Raw genomic sequence first — 23,220 nt, forward strand, 5'->3', positions numbered from 1 at the left:
GTCTTCCTTTGAGACACCAGTGAGGGCACTGTTTGAGTTTGTGACGTCCTGTGGGTGCACTTTTATAGAGATCAATGGGTACGGCTGCATTTCCCAGCTCTGTGAGAGAACATTTTACTTATATCAAAACTAGAGGGATCGAGTGATGCATTAATTACAATCGATCGGTCCAAAAAGACCGATCGATGTTTTGAGAGGAGTTTATGCTTTTGTGCGTTCCATACATTTTACTCGGTGCAAGGGAACCGGACCGCAACCTCGCTGCCATGCACGGGCAGCGCGCCGTACCACCCGCGTGCTCTCTGCGTACGTCTCTAGGAAAAAATGGCGCGGCGAGATCGATCACTCCTGGGAACGAAGTTGACCGGACCGCACGTAAAAAACATCGAGCAGACGAAAATTAAAAACAGTTAGTAGTGTGCCCGCTTCTGCCAGCCGGTAGTTGTCGTGTTGCGGAAAGGTAATGTTTGTAACTTCTTAAATTGTTGACATTCTTCTTATTATTGCACGATAAGGGCATCGCAAATTACACTTGCATGTGATAAAACAACTTCAGCGATTATCACAGCTATTTCAATACTCTACCTCCGTGACTGAGTCGGTGAGTTTCATGTCACATACAAAATTATCATTGTCTACGTGCATGGTCCAGTTCAAATAATGGTGGGACGATAGTTAGACAAGCACAACTTGTACTTGTTGAACTGTCGGTCTCATGGCGACTGTGATTGGAGACCGATGTTAAATGGTTAGGGAGCCATATTACTTAGCTCAACAAGGTGGGCTAGACTTTAGACTATCTACTAACTAAGATTCTAAGCATGCTAAGTTAATGTGTCCAGGCTTTTGGACTTGAAGGTAGAATTGGTCCAGGTTTAAGTTAGCGTAGATGTATCCGGCAGGATATTTTGCTGACTGAACCAATGGAGATGAAGACATTGTAGCTATATTTATAAATGTTTAAATGATTGATTTATTGCTTGGCACCTTTGAATTGAATGGAATTGAATTGGCATCAGTGTTCTCACTGAAAGTTTTCCCCATGGTAGGCCTATGTAAGAAATATATAAATAAAATAAATAAATAAACGTACTGTTTAATTTTAAAATACTAAATGCTTTAAAACGGCTCATATAAAAATCACAATCTGTTTTTAATCCATGTTTAGATAGAGTGCTTCAGCATTTTCAGCACAATGACCGCGTGTTGAGCAAGTCCGGTCTGATGTTGTTTGAATACCAAAGATGACCACAGCAAGAAAGGCGCTTAAGATATTTCTCGGCGGGTTCACATTGGGAGTTGGCGGCTCTCTAACATTCTTCGACAAGGTCGGATATTTTGCAACCGTTGATGGCAAGTCGATGCAGGTAAATAAAACAAAGGTCAATTTCATTTTGTTTTGTGTTGTGGCTGAGCGGATAAGAGCATTGGATTCAAGTTCTGGTGGTTAAGTCATCGGTATGTGGGTTCGAATCCCGATTGTGACACTTGTGTCCTTGAGCAAGACACTTAACCAATAAGCTTCTCTCCACCCAGCGGTAAAATGGGTACCTGGTGAGGCAGGGCAGAGATGGTTTATGTGAATGATTAGCTTGGAGTGCGTTAACTCGCAGCACCGTCTGTATGCTCCCCCCTACCCCCTCCCAGCCCCTCGAGCTGAGATGGTTTAAGGAATGAAGTTCGTGTATATGGCCCAGTAGCCAGAAGCGCTTTGATGAGCCTTTGAGTAATTAATTACCAATAGTGTCCAGTACCTTTAATCCTTGTTTTTATTAATTAGTGGGTTTTTTTTATTGTGTGAATTCAGCCTGTCTTCAATCCCGACCATGAGCAGCGAAGAGACGTAATTTTCCTGAATCACTGGGCACTCAAAGACTACAATGTTCAACGAGGTGATATCGTCTCTTTAGCGTGAGTTTGAGCTGGTTGTAATTGTTTTTTTTTAATTTTGTATTTAAGGATAACTGACGAAACTGGGTGAAGGGGAAGCACTGTTGCAATAGTCCCTTCCCTTCACTTTTTAGGTTGGGGGTATTGCTCTTGAGCTCCAGTGGGGGTCTCATTAGGGGCTATGCTATTTTCTTTTTCTTGTCAGTACCACATGTGTATTTGGATTTTGTTGTGGGGTCACCTTGGGGACCCTAAACAATTGTGGTGGAGTAGGGAGTGCCCTCCCCCAAACTGCTTTTTTTTATATTGTATTTGGATGTAATTTTGAATTTTTAAAATAACTTTCTGATATTGTATTCTGCCTTTTCTGTTTACTAGTATTTTACCTCTTAGTTGCCTTTGAGTGGGTGTATATTCTTGTGTAGGCCTTATATGTAATGTTTTTTTAACAACTATTTGCTTTTGTCTTTTTTATTTACTTAATTTCGTATTAAGTTTAAGGCCGTTTTGCACCACTACTGCGCTTAATAAGTACTTATTATTATTATGTTTACCAGTTGTGGACAGTACATTCAATGTCATATATCCCTTTCCCATTGGAGTTGGGTGTATGTGGTGTTATTTACTAACTTTAGTTTCAATTTGTACTTTTGTTCTCAGATCCCCTAATCACCCGGATGATGTTCTTGTAAAAAGAGTGATAGGGCTGGAAGGTGATACGATACGGTGTGTGATCTTAACATCTGTTTAGTGTTTTATTTGTTGTTATTGTAGGGATCCAAATTACGCCCCTCAGTGTTGAACTTTTAAAAAGTTAACCTTGGGGTTGTCACATGACATTTACGCTATTTTCCCATTCGTCTTTTAGAGAGAACCTTATTTGGTCCGTTTATGCTCTACATTTTTGTATAAATGTATTTATCTGGGAGGCATAAGTTCATTGGTCTATCTATGAGTATTGTTTTTGTGTTAGAGCTCTAATATTATCCCTTAAAGGCAGTGGACACTATTGGTAATTGCCAAAGACTAGCTTTCACAGTTGGTGTATCTCAACATACACGTATGCATAAAATAACAAACCTGTGAAAATTTGAGCTCAATCGGTCATCGAACTTGCGAGATAATAATGAAAGAAAAAACACCCTTGTCACACGAAGTTGTGTGCGCTTAGATGGTTGATTTCGAGACCTCAAGTTCTAAACCTGAGGTCTCGAAATCAAATTCATGGAAAATTACTTCTTTCTTGAAAACTATGGCACTTCAGAGGGAGCCGTTTCTCACAATGTTTTATACCATCAACCTCTCCCCATTACTCGTCACCAAGAAAGGTTTTATGTAAGTAATTATTTTGAGAAATTACCAGTAGTGTCCACTGCCTTTAAGTACTCTGATTTCTAAGGCTCTAGTTTGATCGAATTGTAAACCATGTAATTTTGTGTATTGCCAGGCAGCATCATGTGTGTGGGCGTGTAGCTACTCTTAGCCTTGTGTGTGCCGATCTTTTTGTGACTTTTCTTTCATTGTGCATTGTGTAATGTAATTACACTATGATTGTGACTTTTTCAGTATATTGTGTGCTATGGGTTTGAAGTATTAAAACCTAAACAAGTGTCATAATCGGGATTCGAACCCACATCCCAGTGCCTTAATGACAAAACTTGAATCTGATATTCTAAACTGCTTGACCATGACACCCCACTTGAAATCTTTGAAATAGTACCCTGGTACTTGGTAGCTTTAATTTAGTTTGACGTGTTTTTCTTTGTTTGTTTTATTAGAACGTTAAGCTACAAGAATCGTTACGTGACGGTACCTGAGGGCCATTGTTGGATAGAGGGCGACCATCATAGCGTCAGTCTAGACAGTAACTATTTTGGACCAGTGAGTTCCTATACGCATTGTATAACTTCTTAGCAAGGGGCGGGGCTCAAATGTTTGAGGAAAAAAAAGGGGGTTTTATGGGACCTGGGGTCGATTTCACAAAGAGTTGGGACTCGTCTTATCTCGAGTTAGGATGAGTAACTCGTCCTAACTTAGGATTAATCTTAAGGTCTGCATGCTACAGTGCAGGGTTGGGACTCGTCCGTAAGTCCTAAGATTAGTCTTGAGTTAGGAAGAGTTTTGTGAAATCGACGGCTGGCCCCTGGGGTGGATTTCACAAAGAGTTAAGATTAATCTCATCTTGAGTTAGGACGAGTTAATCGTCCTACATTAGGAGGAGCCATACGTTTTGTATACCTCCTAGGCTCTTTGTGAAAATCGACCCATGAACACTTTGTCCATGTTGTTGTTATAAGAACTGAATCAAAATGAGAACAAACTCTTTACACATGTTGAGATCAGGCCTGGATTACACAGAGGGCCAAAGAGGCCAAGGCCTTGATGCCCCTTCAAAAGTGTCCCGTAAACTTTCAAATTTTACAATGGAAATGCCCCCTCTTTGTAAATTTTAATATAGCCTCCAATGGCGATATATTTTTTATAAAAACTTGCTGTATATTTTTAGATGTAACTATTTTTGTATGTAAACTATTTTTTGTATGAATTGTAATTTTAACTGTAATTTGGCCGTTGCCCATGAATGTAAAAAGATATAAACTATCTATCTATCTATCCCTTTCCAAAGTGAAAATGGCCTTGCCCTCTCAAAGATGAATTTCAGGCCTGTTAGATAGTATTTATTTGAATGAGCGCTTATTGTCATTTGTTTTGTGAGTAAGTGTATTTCAATGCTTATCGTCTTCAGGAGAAAGATGAGAGCATACTGATCAAACATAATGTAGAGTTGTCAGCAAACGGTTCTTTTCAGAAGTAACACTACTCAAAAGAGATTTACTCATGGTACTACCGCAAATAACACCTAAATACTTTCCATTATACCATGCCAACTGTCAAATCCTACATAGGAACTAATTTACAGATTTGTATTTTAATGACTGTCTCTTTGATTTGTAGGTTGCACTTGGACTTGTGCATGCTCGTGCCTCTCATATCATTTGGCCACCACATCGTCAACAGCGTCTGGTAGCCAGACTCCCCAAAGATCGTCAGCCAATCAGCCTGTCAACCTCACTGGAGGAAGAGTTGTTCGGGTACCAGGAAGTGGATGAAGTATGAGTGTCCCGATGTGCTTAACCGTGCAATCACCACGCAAAGAAAAGATCCCACAGATTTTGTAAGTTATAACTAATTGTAAAACTATGCTTCAATTGTGCGATTATTTTGGACGGGAATGATAAATGTATGGATGTAGAGCATGTTGTATACAGGTGTGGCCATCATTCTTGGGCATCTCTACCAGGCAAACTTTTACAAAAATTAATAGTTCCTAATGAAATACGGATGCTTTTCAACACTGAACTAGCCAGCCAGGCCACTCTGAGTGAATGGTGATTATAACACCCCTTACAAGTATTCTGCCTGCTCATTGGTTTAGAGCGCGTCACATGACATGTCTAAGTTTTGCTAGACGACGGCCATGTGATAGTGCGTTGGTTTGCCGTGCGCTAGTCTGAAGACTAGCACACGGCTTGCAGTACCCAGACGTCCGTTGCGTGTACGAGGATGATACATTAATAGTCTGTAACCATTTCGGATTGCACGACACTACATGCAGCACAGTAGAAGTTTTTGCAATCTGTATTCGCGTCGTCCGTGGATTGTAGCATTCAGGTCTGTAACTTAATAATAATAGTACAGTATTTAGAAATGTTTGGGGTGTTATAAAGCAAATATTAACTGCTTTTACTTGTGCAATGGTTAAAACTATGACTCCCTCGGTGATCCCCGGAGCATTCTATTTTCCCTCGGCTTGCCTCGGGAAAATAGAACGCTCCGGGGATCACCTCGGGAGTCATAGTTTTAACCATAGCACTCGAAGCAGTCAATATTTGTATACTAGTCCTCGGGGTGTTTTAACTACCAATTGGCCAACGGGGGAACGCTGGTCTGTAGAAGATACACCAATTCATTCAACCTGATTGCATGGACATTGAAGTAAGATTGTGTGCGGAGAAGTTTGACTCATTGACGGCTTTAAAAATTTTTTTAACTGAACTACCCTTATGATTGCTGCTTTTTTGCATTTTGGTGTTATGGCACAGGATGACCAAACGGGCTGGGATGACTGATGCCACACCCTAGCCCTAGCCTAGCCAAACTGTCTATTTTTAAAGTGTGTTTAAGGGCTGAATTTGCGAGTTTGACCAATACCTACCTTCCAACTATACATGAAGGTACGACTACTTTACTGACAAAAACTTACTCCTGGCATGATTATCTTCCTAGTTTAGTCTGATTTCCGACTTTTTGCCTTCGAAAAAAAAAAAAATAGGAAAAGATGTGATTAGGTAGCCTTAAAGTCTATTGCAGCCTACATCATAGGTCGGCTTTGTACTTGATTAAATGATCCTCCTTTTTTCCAAAGGACCAACTATCCTGCCTGTTACTCGTGTGCTGCATCATCTCTATTTATTTGAATTTAAAAATGATTTTACAAGTAACTGCTATTCACGTTTTCCTTTTAAGAAGAAACTGATCCTTTTTTCTTTGACTCTGTTTGAGACATAAGTGATCATCTCCATTGTGTTTGTTATCTGAAATTTTATGAATTCAATAATGTTTGATCCAGCACATTACAAATGAAAACAGATGTATTTAGACTCCATGTTTTATTAATTAGCTTAACACCATCGGTCGCAATAAGTTGCAAAGTGGGTTTATTTTGGTTTTGCATAACAATGAAATACGGATGCTTTTCAACACTGAACTAGCCAGCCAGGCCACTCTGAGTGAATGGTGATTATAACACCCCTTACAAGTATTCTGCCTGCTCATTGGTTTAGAGCGCGTCACATGACATGTCTAAGTTTTGCTAGACGACGGCCATGTGATAGTGCGTTGGTTTGCCGTGCGCTAGTCTGAAGACTAGCACACGGCTTGCAGTACCCAGACGTCCGTTGCGTGTACGAGGATGATACATTAATAGTCTGTAACCATTTCGGATTGCACGACACTACATGCAGCACAGTAGAAGTTTTTGCAATCTGTATTCGCGTCGTCCGTGGATTGTAGCATTCAGGTCTGTAACTTAATAATAATAGTACAGTATTTAGAAATGTTTGGGGTGTTATAAAGCAAATATTAACTGCTTTTACTTGTGCAATGGTTAAAACTATGACTCCCTCGGTGATCCCCGGAGCATTCTATTTTCCCTCGGCTTGCCTCGGGAAAATAGAACGCTCCGGGGATCACCTCGGGAGTCATAGTTTTAACCATAGCACTCGAAGCAGTCAATATTTGTATACTAGTCCTCGGGGTGTTTTAACTACCAATTGGCCAACGGGGGAACGCTGGTCTGTAGAAGATACACCAATTCATTCAACCTGATTGCATGGACATTGAAGTAAGATTGTGTGCGGAGAAGTTTGACTCATTGACGGCTTTAAAAATTTTTTTAACTGAACTACCCTTATGATTGCTGCTTTTTTGCATTTTGGTGTTATGGCACAGGATGACCAAACGGGCTGGGATGACTGATGCCACACCCTAGCCCTAGCCTAGCCAAACTGTCTATTTTTAAAGTGTGTTTAAGGGCTGAATTTGCGAGTTTGACCAATACCTACCTTCCAACTATACATGAAGGTACGACTACTTTACTGACAAAAACTTACTCCTGGCATGATTATCTTCCTAGTTTAGTCTGATTTCCGACTTTTTGCCTTCGAAAAAAAAAAAAATAGGAAAAGATGTGATTAGGTAGCCTTAAAGTCTATTGCAGCCTACATCATAGGTCGGCTTTGTACTTGATTAAATGATCCTCCTTTTTTCCAAAGGACCAACTATCCTGCCTGTTACTCGTGTGCTGCATCATCTCTATTTATTTGAATTTAAAAATGATTTTACAAGTAACTGCTATTCACGTTTTCCTTTTAAGAAGAAACTGATCCTTTTTTCTTTGACTCTGTTTGAGACATAAGTGATCATCTCCATTGTGTTTGTTATCTGAAATTTTATGAATTCAATAATGTTTGATCCAGCACATTACAAATGAAAACAGATGTATTTAGACTCCATGTTTTATTAATTAGCTTAACACCATCGGTCGCAATAAGTTGCAAAGTGGGTTTATTTTGGTTTTGCATAACATGCTCACCTCGGCACAGAGCACTTTGCAGTTAAAAAAAGAGAAACGTTCTTTTTAGAAAAAGTGCGTTTTAAACCTTTTTTTTCAAGTGTTTCAAATCCCAACATTGTATGGACTATTACATGGTGTTACCGCAAACTCTTCTATATCTTATCTCCACCATGCAAAGTTTCAAATCCTACTTGACTATTTTGGTCTCGGTTCACAACATCAAACAGTTTTTTTAGCGATGTCCCTACATCCTATTTGTTAGTTTTTTTTAGGGATGTTCCCACTTGTTTTGTACATGAAAAACAAACTGCAGATCACCTGCCAAACGTTGACATTGTTCGCTTTTGTTAAGGTCCTCAGTTAAATATGTACCAGTGGTGTATAAGGGTTGGGAAGGGGGTGCCTTGACCCTCCCCTCCTTTACTCTGAACCCTTTCCCCTCTTTCTTGCGAATGCCCCCCCCCCCACCACAAATGAGCTAAAAAACAAACCAAAAGTCTTTGCCTTCTTTGGCCCATTGAAAAATGTCTAAGAGGTAGGACGCCACTTACACCAGTCGACACAGTTCTTGTGACATTAATGATTTTTTGCGTATGATTATCAAATTAAAGACTACAAAGACGAAACATAAAAAATAATGAGGCCCTTGTTCTATTGATATTAGGGACATTTCGATACCCTTGAAAGCCAAAGATTTGTCATGAAAGAAATTTTCAAAAGAGACATTCAATTTAGTAATTATTGTAATTTTATTTCAATCAGTGTCCAAAATTTATGAACAACTCTTTTATTGAAAACAATTTAAGTGAAATAACAATCATTTTTTGTATAAAACTTTCTTAAAAAATTACTTTATATATAATAAGTTTATTGTTTTGTGTTTAACTGTTGTGGCTTAGCTTTGACAAGCTCTGCTAGACCCATGCAGGCATTTTGGAAACCATGGGTTTTAGATCGGCTGCGTCACTTTTAGCCATTTTGATGCCATGTGCTGTAGACACACGGTTTCAAAATGGCAGAGTGACCTAACCAGAAACTAAGCCTTGATTTCGAAAATGCTTTTAACCTTAACCCTTTTTTTTCTTAGTAGCAACAAGTAGTTTTTGTTAAGAGGAAATGATCTCTTTTGCTTAGTGTTTTTTTTATATCCTTTTTTTTTAAAACAAATCTTCCGGGCAAGTGATATCATTTAGTCAATGCTAAACCAGTTATAGTTATTTTCACTTGAATTGATGCATAAAGTAACAAGCAAATTTAGATTGAAATAAAAAGATATATTTTAAAGAAATGATTTGGTGAGTGGCGTTTTTTTATCGAATCGAATCACTGACAAAAGGCTGAATAAATTAGTATCACAGAAAGATAACTTATAATTATTCTGAGTGATCATAGTCTTCAAGTCGACTCCCATACAAAAAAAATACCCCTGCAAACTCTGGGGTTTAAATTGTTGGCAATAATTTGTATTTCATACCGCAACTGGAATTTTGGTTGCTCTGAAAAAACTACAACATGATTGTTTCTTTTAGTTTTGTAAACGCAGAGCTTCCCCCCTTCATCCAGTCTTGTTGTTGACTAATTATGCTAACATAAATTTACCATCATTATTGTCTGTGAATATAGATTCATGATCGAATGTGGTGCTTTACGGCTTGGTAGAGACTTCCTATGCGTGATTTGGGAGGATTGTTTTTGTGGCTCTTTAACACCGATGTGAGTTCTTGCAACACTTGTCCCATTGCTGGTCTCATCTTTGGCAACGGATGACTGCATCGTTTACCCAAGGACTTCAAATGAGAAAGATGTCTGCTCGTTCGAGCTATATCTCTGAAAAGCACCCCTAGACTAAAGACATCTGATAGGGGACTGAATGTGGATCTGCCTTCGATGATCTCAGGTGCCAGCTGGCCGCAGTACTTGAAGCAGTGTTTTTGGTCTTCTGCACTGAGGTATCTTACAGGGGGAGGGTCGTTTATGCGAGATGCACACCCAAGATCGATGATCTTGCCCTCCCATGTTCCTGATTGGTCTGGGGTGTCGCGCAACACCATGACGTTTGCATTATGCAAATCATTGTGGGTCCAGCCTGCAGCATGCATATCCATGAGACCTTTGGTGATGTCAATGCACACTTTCAACCAATCCTGTGACTTCAATAGTCTCGGAGGGCTGAAAGCTTCAAGCACACTCCAAGATGTCTTTTGATCGAGCGTGCCAATGAACTCCATGGCAAATGAGTTGCGGTTCACGACTCCTAAAAGCTTTGGGAAGGCTGTACTGGAGGAGACGGCGCTCATTGCCTGTGTCTCCCTGGTGAACTCTTCGTTGGCTGCATATTGGTTTCCCGTGTGGGTTAGATGCTTGATGGCGACGAGACTGTTGTCAGAGCGCCTCTGCATCAGGATAACCTGGCCGTTGGCACCCTGTCCGAGCGTGACTGGGGAGTAGGATGACCCCTTCTGTCGGAAGACGAGATCTAGGTCGCGTGTGTCGATTCTTGGGAGCATGTCGACACACTGAGGAGCTGTATAGGCTGAGGTGAGGACTGGTGGTGTCTGATTATGAAGAGCTTGTGTGCTGCCAAAGCTTGGGCTCAATTGGTTGAGTGTTGGTGACACACTGCACAAGCTCGTTTGGTTGAGTGATGGTGACAGACTGTACACCCTCTGCCTTTTCGGAGACATAACATCAACAACTCCCAAACTGTTTACCTCTGGGGTGCTCATGTCTTGAATCTTTTGATCCATCCTGGTGTCTTGGTCTTCATCCTGCAACTCCTCCCTTTCATATTTAATCTTCTTATCGTTTTGAGGAGGAGCAACTGATCCTCGTATGGAGACGGGTTTGGCTGATGAAGACACTCGACATCTTCTTTTCTTTGGCCTTTTACGCCCATTCTGCTCTCCTCTCTCAAGACCTTCCCTTTCTGGTTGTCCAGAAACTTTTTGCTCCTGTGAGCTAAAAAGAAAAAAGAGAAATAGTTTTAACCAAAATATTTAAAAACACAGAATCAAAATCAAAAGGACCTAAAAACAACTTTTGAGCTTTCAACACCGAATTTCATTGCATCACTATTACAATGTCATGTTATTTTGACTGTCTGTAGGCGTTGTTGTATCTTGTGTCAACGACCAAATGAACATTAATTATAGAAATAATGGAAGAAACAGTTTATTTTACTTGTTTGGTATCCACACAGGCCCACATGGGTCAAAAATATTGCAAGTCGTTGTAATTTGTTGTAATACTTTTTCTCAAATAAACAAAATGTTTTGTTTGTTCATTTGTTTTGTTCACCGCATTGAGAGTACTTGCAGGACTGAATTGCGCTCTATAAGTTTTTCTTATTATTATTATGTTTGATAACAAAAAATCTGAACATTTTAGAGTTACAAAAAAGTTTATGCTGTGGTCAAAGTTTTTTTTTCTCTTTCTCCTAAATGAAATTTAAGTGACTCACCTGTGGAGGGATGATGTCCTTGGAGATTTGGAGAGGCTCTTTTGGTTTGGAACCAAATTCCATTTCACTGGTTTGTGCTGAACAACTCGGGCTAGCGAATCGCTGGACCCTGTCTCAGTCAGCGCTGGTAGTGGAACCACTTTGTGGTTGCCCATCAATCTGGATTTGTGAGAAAAAATGGACATTTTCTTATAGTGGTCCAGGGGTTAGAATGTATTACTTTTTATGCAAGTCACCTGACACACAAGGCCTATACATATCCAAGTCGTGGGCTACAATCAACTTTTGTTTCAGTGGCCGTTGCTACCTACACATGGGGCTGAAACAGGGTTTCAGAAAGCCCCCACCCCCCTTTTAAAAACCCCCAAAATATGCCCGTCAAACGCCGTATCATTTCACCGTTTTTTTGAACTGCATTTTAACTGCGCCCAAAAATAAGACACTTAATATTCCCGTAATGTTGAGACTCGCATTATTTTATCCGTGGTAATTCTTGTGATTTGTTCTTGTGAACTGGTCTTTTTCCCATTGGACTTTTTGGGGGTAGAAGTACCGCAACTTTTCTGTAAAATGACACAATTTTAATCCAATGGGGAAGCATGGTGAACTGACCAAGTTGTCAACTTACCGCGACCGTGATGTAAAACGCGGGGAAAAGTTCAATGGCACACAACTCTTTGAGCATGGTGAGATTAGATTCTTTATCAAAACGAGTCTTACCTTGTTCGCAACTTGTCGAACAGCGATCGGGTTAGTTCAGGTAGCTGTTGTCCGCTTTCTACCACCAGTGTACCCGACTTGGGTTCTACCCGGTAGCTTGGTGCTGCCTGCGGCGGGAGACATTGGTCCTCTCGGACTTCTGTCTCAGTCTGGCTAGCTGATGCCGACTGTGATATTACGGCGGGCAGAAACCGGGATGGTTCTTGGGGAAGGGGCAGTGGCCCCAGCTTGGACCCTGCCAAGCGATGACCACTGAGGGATCTATATGGTTGAGATGAGCATTTACTGATTATTATATTGTCCCCCAAACAAGTTGAAATCGCCGAGTATACTTTTATCATACAAAAATAATAAGGGCTCTGTCGCACTAAGCAACGTTTACAGGCATCTTGGAGGAAACTTCAGCTACAGTGCAGCAAGACAACTTTTGTAGCATGACCCTATAACGCTCGATAGAAAGATCACGCACAGCGCGTTTATGTAAAAACGAGACATAGTTGATAAAATAAATGGTAACATTCTGTTTACAACATTTGCCATTTGGAATGCTGTTTATTTTATGCTGTATAATATAGGCATAAATAAAATATAAAGTTGATTCTTCGTCAAGGTTGGCCGATGCCAACAAGAAAAAAGGCGGAAAGATGAGCAGCAACAATTTGCTTGGGAAAAGCAAGCACAAAATAGATTTATTTGCTGAGGTGGCTTTCGTCATGCAGTTACAATAGTAACGTCGTAAGATCGAATTAAAAAAAAGATACGCCTATGTAAAATGTGAATATTAATAAACTCAAACGGGACTTACCGGAATTTCACCGAAGCATATTCTGAAGCAAAACGAAACATCTTGCTGAATTCTTTAAATCCTTGAAAACACTCTCTGAAAACTGTTCTTTGCAGAAATATCGCACTTAAGTTGCATTGAAAAACGCCGCGAAAGTAAAGTTCGTGTTCACACCTTGAAAAGCAAACTTGAACTCATTGCCAAACATAAACAAACATAGCTGTTACCATGTATTTGGCTTCTTCCGCGTGAGAAATATCGATGACGTATTAATGGGTACGCTTCTTTTTTTGGGTTAATGAGTGTGACGTAGATGGAAACTTTTTAAGACGCGCAAAAACCACGTAACCCACAACATTCCATATCTATGGGAGGGGAATACGCAAAACGCACCCTTGCGGCGTCAGCAGAGCGCGCGCGGATCGCTGGTGGATCCATCCACCAACTTTTCAAGCACCTTGACGAAGATGTTAACAATAAGAACACAAAATAATGTCAAAAATACGTTTAAACATAAACTACGAAGTAACTTCAAATTACCAAGCCCCCCTTTGAACCTCGTCCCACAGAAGTGTGGACACCTGGTAGCAAGACTTGACGAAAACATTTTTAATATTGCCATGCTCAAAAAAATTTCCGATTTGTTTCCTAGGATTCCCTTTTTTATTCGATTTAGAAGAACAAATCTCCCTATTGAAAAGCATTACGACAGTGGCATTGTGATCAACATAACAAATATTGCTTGCCTAACGGCGTCCAGTCGTATAAAAGTGGACAATCCATGTACTTAACGCAATGTATTGTCTCAAAACTGAACAAGGCGAGCAACACAATTACAGATGAGAAACCACGAGATTATAATATTTGCAAGCCCATGCCCAAGACATGGTTGATCAGCAGAGAATCTCAGAGTTCTTTTCGGCTTGGCCTAAAAGTCTGCAAGAATCTGTCTTTAACAAAAAGTGTTTAGAAACTTACACTGCATTCACCGTTGTTGCCTTCATCCCAGTGGAGTTTAAGAGTCGCTTTTAAGAACCTTTTCGCTTTTAAAAACCTGAACAAACTATTGTTTTTAATCTTGCATTTTCAAAAGCCGTGCCACATGTTCTATTTTGTAATGAGATTTTGGCCTGTGGTGATTTCATACTTTGTTTAGATTACCGCGGACTGACTTTTTCCTCCGTTACCAAAACTAATTTTAGGCTTCGGACACAATGATAATCTAATTTTCTTGTCTTGTGGAGTTGCCTTTTGAGGCATGTTGGTCATTATACTAACTTCTGTACTTTTCCCGCCTTCCTTTCAACTTGTTTTGTGGACCCCGAACCGTTGTGTGTTCTTTCTATTCGTGTTTTAGTTCAATAGCCTACTATGGAATAGAGCTAGCACTACTCCAAAAACTCCCGAGTCAGAACGAGTCAGGGCCAGCCTTAAGTTTTTAATAATTATCTATGGGTCTGACTAGTCCTAAGTTCAGGACTATTCCATAACTAGCTCTTTGTGAAAGCAGATTGTGGAGCAGAATGCGCTACCTTCCAAACTTTAACGAAGCAATGGTTAAGTGCATTTCTCAACGGCACATAATTTGTACCATGACCTGGGGATTCGAACCCACACTGCTACCGAACATAATAAAACTGAGCTTCAGGTCCTCCGAACTATAGATCCCACTGCAGCAAAAACCTGCCCCATGGGATCGGACTCTAAATCCAGGTCAAATCAATCTTAGTTAGACTGGAGATATCGCCTCTTTCCATGATCGGAGGTGGCCGGTCGAGTGTGAACGTAGGTTATCGGTGACCCCCCCCCCCCAGATTAGTAAAGGGGCGGGGCTTAGTGGGCATGGGATATGATGGGTATTGAAGACTATTGGTGGCGCTGTTCACATCCGGGTCAGGTCGTTGCTAGCGCCATACACACACAAAACGACACCACCACTTTCGGCAGAAAATCAGCAGTTTAGCATGAAAAACATTACTTTGAATTTAAGTAAGTATAGAAAATGTATGACATTGGAAGTGAACAATGCTTTTCCACTTAAGCTACGAAAGGATTGGTAAACGTAAAACTGTGAAATTACACCTTTTTAATTAATGGTTGCAATTAATTATGTTTTTTTTTAGAATAGCGCCGAGCGGTACGTCGCGTGCTGTCAAATCAAAATTAAAATGAAATCAAGGAAAAGTTTCCGTTAGTTAGGCCTTGGGGTCTTATTAGGGGGCTTAGTAAACGGGAAAATAATGTGTTAACTCTGAACTATGTTGGGGGATTGTTGGCCATGTTGACTTTTGTTTGTAGTTTAGCTGGCCTTGCATTGATTGCAAGACACTTGACATTTGTAATATTGTATTGTTACTGTGTATTAGTTACTATTTAGTATTTATTACTACTCATAACTCACTACTGATACTGTACTATTGTTTGTATTGGCATTTTTTTATTGCGTCGTTTTGTTGGTCCTTTTTTTAACCATTAATTGTTAATTAAGTAAGAGGAACAGGATCAAGCTTTTTATGGGACTATGGTGGGACTGAAACATATCCTGTACTGAAAGTGTCCAATGGCTTTAAAACATTTACTTCTTACAGGGGTTGATGTTTGAAGCTGCAATGACCTGAGGTTATAGCGAAAGGAGTCGGCACTGTCTAGAAGTACAATAGCCTCCTGATGTAAAAATGGCCTCATTAAAAGGTGTAGATCCTGAGATTCGGAAATATCTTCGGCTTCACAAAGTTCCTGATGTGTATGAGGTAAGAATGAATCAGCAATCTTTAAAGACACTGGACACTATTGGTAATTGTCAAAGACCAGTCTTCTAACTTAGTGTATCTAAACATATGCACACAAAAACAAACCTGTGAAAATTTGAGCTCAACTTAGTCATCGAAGTTGCAAGATGATACTGAAAGAAAAAACACCTTTGTCACACGAAGTTGTGTGCTTTCAGATGCTTAACTTTGAGACCTCAAAATCTAATTCTGAGGTCTTGAAATCAAATACGTGGAAAATTGCTTCTTTCTCGTATGTGTCTTCAGAGGGAGCTGTATCTCGGAATGTTTTATACTATCAACAGCTCCCCATTACTCGTTACTAAGTAAGGTTTTACATGTATGCTAATATTTGTAATTATTTTGAGTAATACCGATAGTGTCCACTGCCTTTAATGTAATGAATATCATAGCTATGAATATAAAACCATTTTAGAATGCCACAGATTGTGCAGAAGGGCTTTTTAAAGCAAGTATAAACACCAAGTAGAAACATACTGAGAACCATGTTTCAACTCGGCTTGCTCATCAGGGCCCAATTTCATAGAGCTGCTAATTTTGCTAAGCATGAAATTTCTTCCCAGATAAAAACAGGATTACCAGCCAAATTTCCATTTGTTGCATAAGTGCTTGTTACTGGTATTCAGCTTTTGTTTGCTTATCCTGAAAATCACATGGAAATTTGGTTGTTAAACCTGTTTTTATCGAGGAAGAAATTTCATGCTAAGCAAATTTTTGTGCTTAGCAGCTCTATGAAATTGGGCCCAGGTCACTTTGAAGATTGGGTATGTAAAAAGATTTGTATAAGTTTTTATGCCAGCAAATTTGGTTAACACTTGAACTGAGATTGTGTTTCGGATTACTCTATCTGCTTGGACAAGGATATTCATTCTGAATTTTCTGTGGTATCTCAAAAATGTGACATCCTTTTGAAGCTAACTTATCACATTAGTTTTATCATATATATCGAGTATACTGTCCCTTAAAGACACTGGACACTATTGGTAATTTTCAAAGACTAGCCTTCACAGTTGGTGTATCTCAACATATGCATAAAACAACTAACCTGTGCAAATTTGAGCTCAATCGGTCATCGAACTTGTTAGTAGTAATGAAAGAAAAAAACACCCTTGTCACACAAAGTTGTGTGCGTTTAGATGGTTGATTTCGAGACCTCAAGTTCTAAACTTGAGGTCTCGAAATCAAATTCGTGGAAAATCACTTCTTTCTCGAAAACTATGGCACTTCAGAGGGAGCCGTTTATCACAATGTTTTATACCATCAACCTCTCCCCATTACTTGTTACCAAGAAAGGTTTTATGCTAAAAATTATTTTGAGTAACTACCAATAGTGTCCACTGCCTTTAAACAAACGTTCTGTTTTTGTGAATATTTGTAGGCCATCCTGACCGGACTAGCCGTTTTGTGTCCCGATGATCCAATGGAATACATCATTACCAAGCTGAAGGAGCTGATGAAAATGAGATTAGAGACTGTCCATGGACTGGAAGCTCTCAAGTGGTGAGTAGTTTATGAAATACTTATTCAAAAGCACTGATCATGTTTAGTAATTGTCAAAGACCAATCTTCTCACTTGGTGTGTCCCATCATATGCATAAAATGACAAGCCTGTGAAAATTTAGGCTCAATTGGTCATGGAAGGTTGGTTCAAATCCAAGTCTTGACACTTTGGTGGGAGTAGTTTGGTGGGAGTAGGTCCTGTGTGTTGTATAAAACAAGAGAACCCAGTTCACTTGCCTGTCAAGAGAAGGTGTTTCTGGCATGGCTGGCTGCATTAAGTTCGCTGAAGCCAGCCCTGTCCCCTCCCCGAACTCAGAACCCCTCCACCCCCCTCTTTCCCCCTAAAAACACAAATGCATGCGATACATTACATATCCCTTCCCTCAATTGTTTGGCCCCTGCTTCCCCACCCTCCCCCAAAAACCAAAATTTTTTGTTTAGGCTTAACAACACACATTAATTTGTTTCTTTTGTTTCTGTATTTAGGGACACACTAATTCCCCGGCATGCTAAACCAAGAAAGCGTCTTAGTGCAAACTACCTGGATGCTCTCTTCATGTTCGACGAAGAAAATCTGCAGGTATGTGCCATTATTTACTCTGATTTGGTGTATTTTGTTTTTTTCTTCAGAATGTTGCAACAGTTCTACTGGACTTGTTTGCAACTTCTAGGCCTTAACGAATAACTTATTCTTGGCGAATAACTCAAATATCCGGTTAATCTCCAGCCGTGACACTTGTGTTCTTAAGCATGACACTTAACCATTGTTTCGTCCTTCGGATGGGACGTAAAGCCGTTGGTCCCATGTGTTATGTAACGCATGTAAAAGAACTCAGTGCATCGAAAAGAGAAGGGGTTTGCCCCGGTGTTCCTGGTCCGATCGGCAGCAAATTTTGCCACAGCACCTTGTAAAGCATTACATGGTGCTATCAGAATTAGGTCTCATACTTCAAACGTAGTCCCACATCTGGCAGGAAATACTGTATGTTACAGCGCCAGGAGCGTCACTGGGTGACAGACATGTGTGCTATATAAGAAACCACAGATATTAATATTATTATTTATGGTGAATAGCTTTTCCTAACAGTAACCGTGTATAATGTTTTTGACCTAACCGGATATCCGCAAGGGGCGCCGATACCTATTAATAAACCGGATAGTCCTTTAATTACAACCAAGTAACCAGATTCCTATTATCAGCGATCGTCGGAAACTTCTATTAAGACAGCATAAAACAGCATAAAATAAGTACTGAACTGTGCTCACCTCTGTAAAGAGTTAAAACAATGACAATCCTGACATTTTGTTTTGAAAGACTTTGAAAGTTTACCTTCTACACGTAGAGTCAATCACGATATCAAAAGAAAAAGCGAATTGCCATCTTTAATTTAGATCCGGTGCTTTTTATGAATGAACCGAGTGACACTGTCTAAAACTAATATCAATCCGCCCATACATGTACGTCACCCGGTTTCCTGACACACAAGTCAATGGGTCAAGAGCTTATTCACAAATGAATGATCACAAACAAACAGCGCCCTCTAGCGGTCTTGGCGCTCATTACCTGTATATATGCATGTAAGTACTGGAAGAAAAAACATAATTCTAATATGAAGCGGTTAACTGAATACCAAATTTCACTACTCGTCCAGCACTAGCAACTACTGTCTAACTGTACAAATTTGTTGATTTGTAATTTCTTTTTTTTAATGCCTATACATTTATTTAATTATGAAAATAGTTACAACCGACATATTTTGCTTTGTGAAAAAAGAACAAACACTAACAAACAAATGAACTCCCTCGCCCCCTAAAAAAAGAAAGGAAAGGAAATATTAAAATATAAAATTCAAAAGAACAAATCTGCACAGGAATTACCTTGGTGCCCTTGAAATGCTCCAAGTAGAAACTTGCAATTTCCTCATAGGGTGCACTTTACCAGGGAGAAAATGCCTTGGTGCCCCTGCCCTTCAATAACGAAGCATACAGGCCTGCGACACCTAATGTATCTTGTGCTATGTTGCTAGAGTGCTATTTATTTCTATCCATGACTATAATGACGCATGGCAATGTTAACCCATTTTTGTTTCTTCTTTGTTGCCAAACAGCCATGGGAATGGAGGGTAATGAATAGTTAAATACTATCAAGTTGTGATTCCTTTCTTTTTAAACATCAGTTTTCTCCATCTGTTTTCTTGACAAGGATTGTGTTCAGTTTTCATTTGAATCCATTATAACATTACAAACTCTGGACCAATCCCATTCACATTCATCCTACGTTTCAGACCTTCTTCGTGACAGAGAGACTTTTAAAGGGAAGGTACACTATTGGTAATTGTCAAAGACCAGTGTTCTCACCGGTCATCGGAGTTGAGAGAAAATGATGAAAAAAAAAACACCCTTGTTGGGCGAATCTGTGTGCTTTCAGATAAGAATAAAAGACTTCTAGCTAGTGGCCTTTTTTTATTTTAGTGAGAAACTACCTCTTTCTCAAAAACTATGTTACTTTAGAGGGAGTCGTTTCCCACAATGTTTTATACTGTCAACAGCTCTCCAATGCTTGTTACCAAGTCAGTTTTTAAGTTAATATTTGTTTTGAGTAATTACCAAACGTGTACCTTCCCTTTAAAGAAATAGCACAACATTGTTACTGTACCTATTTGATCGAACTTACAAAACCTAACTGTCTTGTAATGTCCACGCGTTTTTTCCTCGTTTTCAATATGTGCAAGACTTCCCACAGTCTGTTACTTCAGCCTGCAATAATGACTGGTTCATCAATGCAAAACCTAGGCACATAGTCTGCTCCGAAAGGCAGTTAACAAAAACTCATGTGACATCTTTAAACTTAAGACAAGGCTAAAATTTCAACAATGTAAGCGAACAAAAACCAATGTTGTGCCATCTCTTTAAAGTCGGTGATTCAGTATTGCACATGTACAAACTACAGGTGTCCAGTTTTTCTTTATCCCTGATTTAATTAATACTCGGATACTTGTCACCCCAACCCCCGCTCCCCCATCAAGTAAATTGAGTAATGTTCCCATCAGATTTGGTGGGGGGTTGCCAATCTTACCCAAGGCTTAATGTGGAACCAACATGTTTTTGATCCGTATAATGATAATGTAATAAATTTGGTTTGGACAATGAAAAAATGACTCAAGCGGGACTTGTACCTGCGATGTCCTATGGATTAACGTGCCATTGTGACATAAGATAATGTCGCCCCCCCCCCCCCTCGGAGATTCTGTCCCCCATATGGCAAACTGTGTACAAACTTCTTCTGATAGCGCCCTCTTTTTAATCCTCCTCCTTCAGCCCATGTTAATTTCCCATATGGCGGACAGATCCCTGGCGTACAGAATTCCCTGGGACACCAGCTCTCTACCGACCCTTAAATAGGGAAATCAATATTCATAGCTCAGTTGGTAGAGTGCCGGCCATTAATCAGGAGAATGCAGGTTTAAGTCCCGCTCGAGTAAATTTGTGTTTATCAACCTAAAATTATTTTAATTAAAAAAAAAAACATTTTCCAAACTTAAGTTGCCAATGGTACATGTATTGACCCATTTCACCTGACGTCATCATCAGAATAATTTTGAATGCGCCATTTTGGTGGTCAATGTCAATGTGTGTTATTAGGTGACGCGGCGTTTAAACGTAAGCCTATTGCCCACCAACATGGTGAGCGTGGCATCAGTCGCCGCGTGTGACGCGCGTGCTAGGGGTCAATAAAACTTAAAAAAAAAAAAAAAAAAAATCCACCACTTTTTGAAATTTGTTGTTGTAATAAAAAATAAATAGTAAATAGTAAGACGAAAAAAAATGCACCCTGATTTATAAGCACCATGTTTGCTTGAATCACTTGATGATGCTGATCAATCGATGATGCTGCGGTAAACACCTGCACAGACTGACATCAAAATGATGACTTCCTGCCGATAAGTACTCACAACAACTGGCTAGCTTTCTTTCTTTACACTCTTTTACAATCTGTGTTGCAGGGAACAATTTTGTCTGGCAATTTTACGTAACAAGAAATTTAGACTGAACTTAATTTGTGCACACAGAATGCTAACATTGAGTTGGCAATTGTGTTTTTTTGAGTAGCAATCAGAACATGTGTAGCATTTTACTCTGCTATACATGTACAAAGGAAATTGTTCACTTGATGTACTACATGCATACACGTATTTCTAAAATAAATACTCATACAGTATTTCCCTTTAGTGTAACGGTTCCAATTTAAAAATCTTTATATTAGGGCATCATAGAGACTCTCCCTTACCTCTTACAAGGTTCTTAAGATGATGGAAGAAACATTCTACAGTTTCTGAATATTTATTATTGACAAATAATTAGTTTTTGTAAAGCTGGACTGAGAGTTTTAGACTTTTATAACAAAAGAACTTTTATAAAACGTTCACTGATTTCTCTTGCTGTGCTTGCACTATAGTTTTCATCTTGAAGGGTCTAAGCAATTCTATGAGTGTTAGACTGAGCAATTATGTCAATTAAAAAAAGCTGCGTTTTGACTGAAATTATTCCTCGTGGGTTTATAAAGCGAGCTGGTTAATTCAGATGTCTCAAAATATCCATGTTACATGTAAATTCATTAATATATCCATTATGAACTCATGTTTTGTCTGAAATACATATTGGTATTGACAGAGTGGTATTTTTTGGCCCTTTAAAGGCAACAAGAGTCAATAAACTGAATCATCCACACATTTGTGCTCTGAATTTGCAGTGTTTTCAGTTTGACTAATCTAACACATTCCACCTGCATGTGTGTGTGTGATGTGCATTATATCTCTTTCCTCTGCCACTTGTGTTTAAAATGCCAAGCTGTTTAAAAAAATAAATAATAGCCTACTCTTTATTTGTTGTTTTCAGCCTACTCCTATAATGTACCAGAAGGCATATCAGTGCTACAATAACAAACTCGTTACCATGACGTTCAGGTAGGTGTCCGACCTGGTTTTTCCTATCAGGGTGTTTGAGCTACAAAACACAAACAAATTTGCTTAGCATGAAATTGTTTGCCCTGATAAAAACAGGATTGCCAACCAAATTTCCACGTGATTTTCAGGATGAGCAAACAACAGCTGAATACATGTAACAAGAAAAATGCAACAATACGAAATTTGGTAATCCTGTTTTTATCAAGAAAGACAATTCATGCTAAGCAAATTTTTGTGCTAAGCAGCTCTATTAAAGACCTATACTTTTACTTTGCAGAGATGTACAAGTATAAATAGAACAAATAGCCATTCTGATTGCTTTAATTTGGACATTTCAAACGGTATAAGCCCGGTTCATACTTCCTGCGAATGCGAATGCGATATGAATGTTGACGTCACAAATTCGCAACGAAAAATTCGCAGCAGTTCAACGCTGCTCAACTCACTTGCGAATATCGCTGCGAAAGGAGGGTTGTGACGTCAAATTTACGTAAAATTCACTTCGCATTCGCAGGAAGTATGAACCGGGCTATACTCTGTTCGTCTTCAGGAGAAACGTTGAGACCACATCGGCTCTTTTCAGAGCTGACACTTCTTCAAAAGAGCCCGCAAGTTTACTATTTTTTAGATACCTCTTATCATTTTAAAGAGTGTACTTACTGCAGGTTTACCGTCCGAAGTGTCGAGATCACACCGACTCTCTTCAGAGTCAACACTCCCACAAAAGATATTTTATACATTGTTGCACCCGCAAAATTACTATCTCTAGTTATAATAGATGGAAGTTGGCATCGGGGATAAAGTTCACATTAATTGTAGTTATACCCATTATACACAATGTGTGCTAGCACTGTTTACTTGGTACTTTCCCGAGCCCTGTGAAAAAAATATCTTTAGGTAGGTATGCTTCGTTTTTGAAAGGGCAAGGGCACCAAGGCATCTTCCTCTTGGTAAAGGGCACCCTATGATGAAATTGC

At 39.5% G+C, this 23,220-nt stretch overlaps 3 protein-coding genes across 5 annotated transcripts in view; 2 read left to right on the forward strand and 1 right to left on the reverse strand.

Moving 5' to 3' along the window:
- The first annotated feature begins 328 nt into the window (after nt 1-328).
- On the forward strand, nt 329-9,314 carry LOC139954478 (mitochondrial inner membrane protease subunit 2-like). Of its 2 annotated transcripts, none has more exons than XM_071954288.1 (6): nt 329-460; nt 1,169-1,367; nt 1,808-1,911; nt 2,551-2,616; nt 3,669-3,771; nt 4,846-9,314. In XM_071954288.1, exons 2-6 carry the CDS (start codon nt 1,245-1,247, stop codon nt 5,005-5,007), a joined length of 558 nt encoding a protein of 185 aa, XP_071810389.1. In that variant the 5' UTR covers nt 329-460; nt 1,169-1,244; the 3' UTR covers nt 5,008-9,314. The 2 variants fall into 2 exon arrangements, with proteins under 2 accessions (XP_071810389.1, XP_071810390.1); XM_071954289.1 differs by having other exon boundaries at nt 388-460; nt 1,173-1,367.
- Nucleotides 4,932-23,220, forward strand: part of LOC139954475 (F-box and leucine-rich repeat protein 13-like) — a 38,427-nt gene continuing 20,138 nt past the window's right edge. Inside the window, exons 1-5 of one of the 2 annotated variants that reach the window (XM_071954285.1) lie at nt 4,932-5,065; nt 15,579-15,740; nt 17,158-17,279; nt 17,766-17,859; nt 22,176-22,243. In XM_071954285.1, the coding sequence (XP_071810386.1) occupies nt 15,666-15,740; nt 17,158-17,279; nt 17,766-17,859; nt 22,176-22,243 (359 nt within the window). In that variant the 5' untranslated portion in view covers nt 4,932-5,065; nt 15,579-15,665. Of the gene's footprint in view, nt 5,066-14,887; nt 14,980-15,578; nt 15,741-17,157; nt 17,280-17,765; nt 17,860-22,175; nt 22,244-23,220 lie in introns of those variants that run through there. The other variant, XM_071954284.1, reaches the window with a different exon arrangement.
- Nucleotides 9,454-13,172, reverse strand: LOC139954476 (uncharacterized). The gene is made up of 4 exons (XM_071954286.1): nt 13,012-13,172; nt 12,207-12,467; nt 11,487-11,645; nt 9,454-10,984 (listed from the first exon to the last, which is right to left on the reverse strand). The coding sequence occupies exons 1-4, from the start codon at nt 13,050-13,052 to the stop codon at nt 9,652-9,654; spliced, it is 1,794 nt and encodes a 597-aa protein (XP_071810387.1). The 5' UTR covers nt 13,053-13,172; the 3' UTR covers nt 9,454-9,651.

The sequence above is a fragment of the Asterias amurensis genome, chromosome 2 (assembly GCF_032118995.1).
Source record: "Asterias amurensis chromosome 2, ASM3211899v1".
In the NCBI taxonomy this organism is placed as follows: domain Eukaryota; kingdom Metazoa; phylum Echinodermata; class Asteroidea; order Forcipulatida; family Asteriidae; genus Asterias; species Asterias amurensis.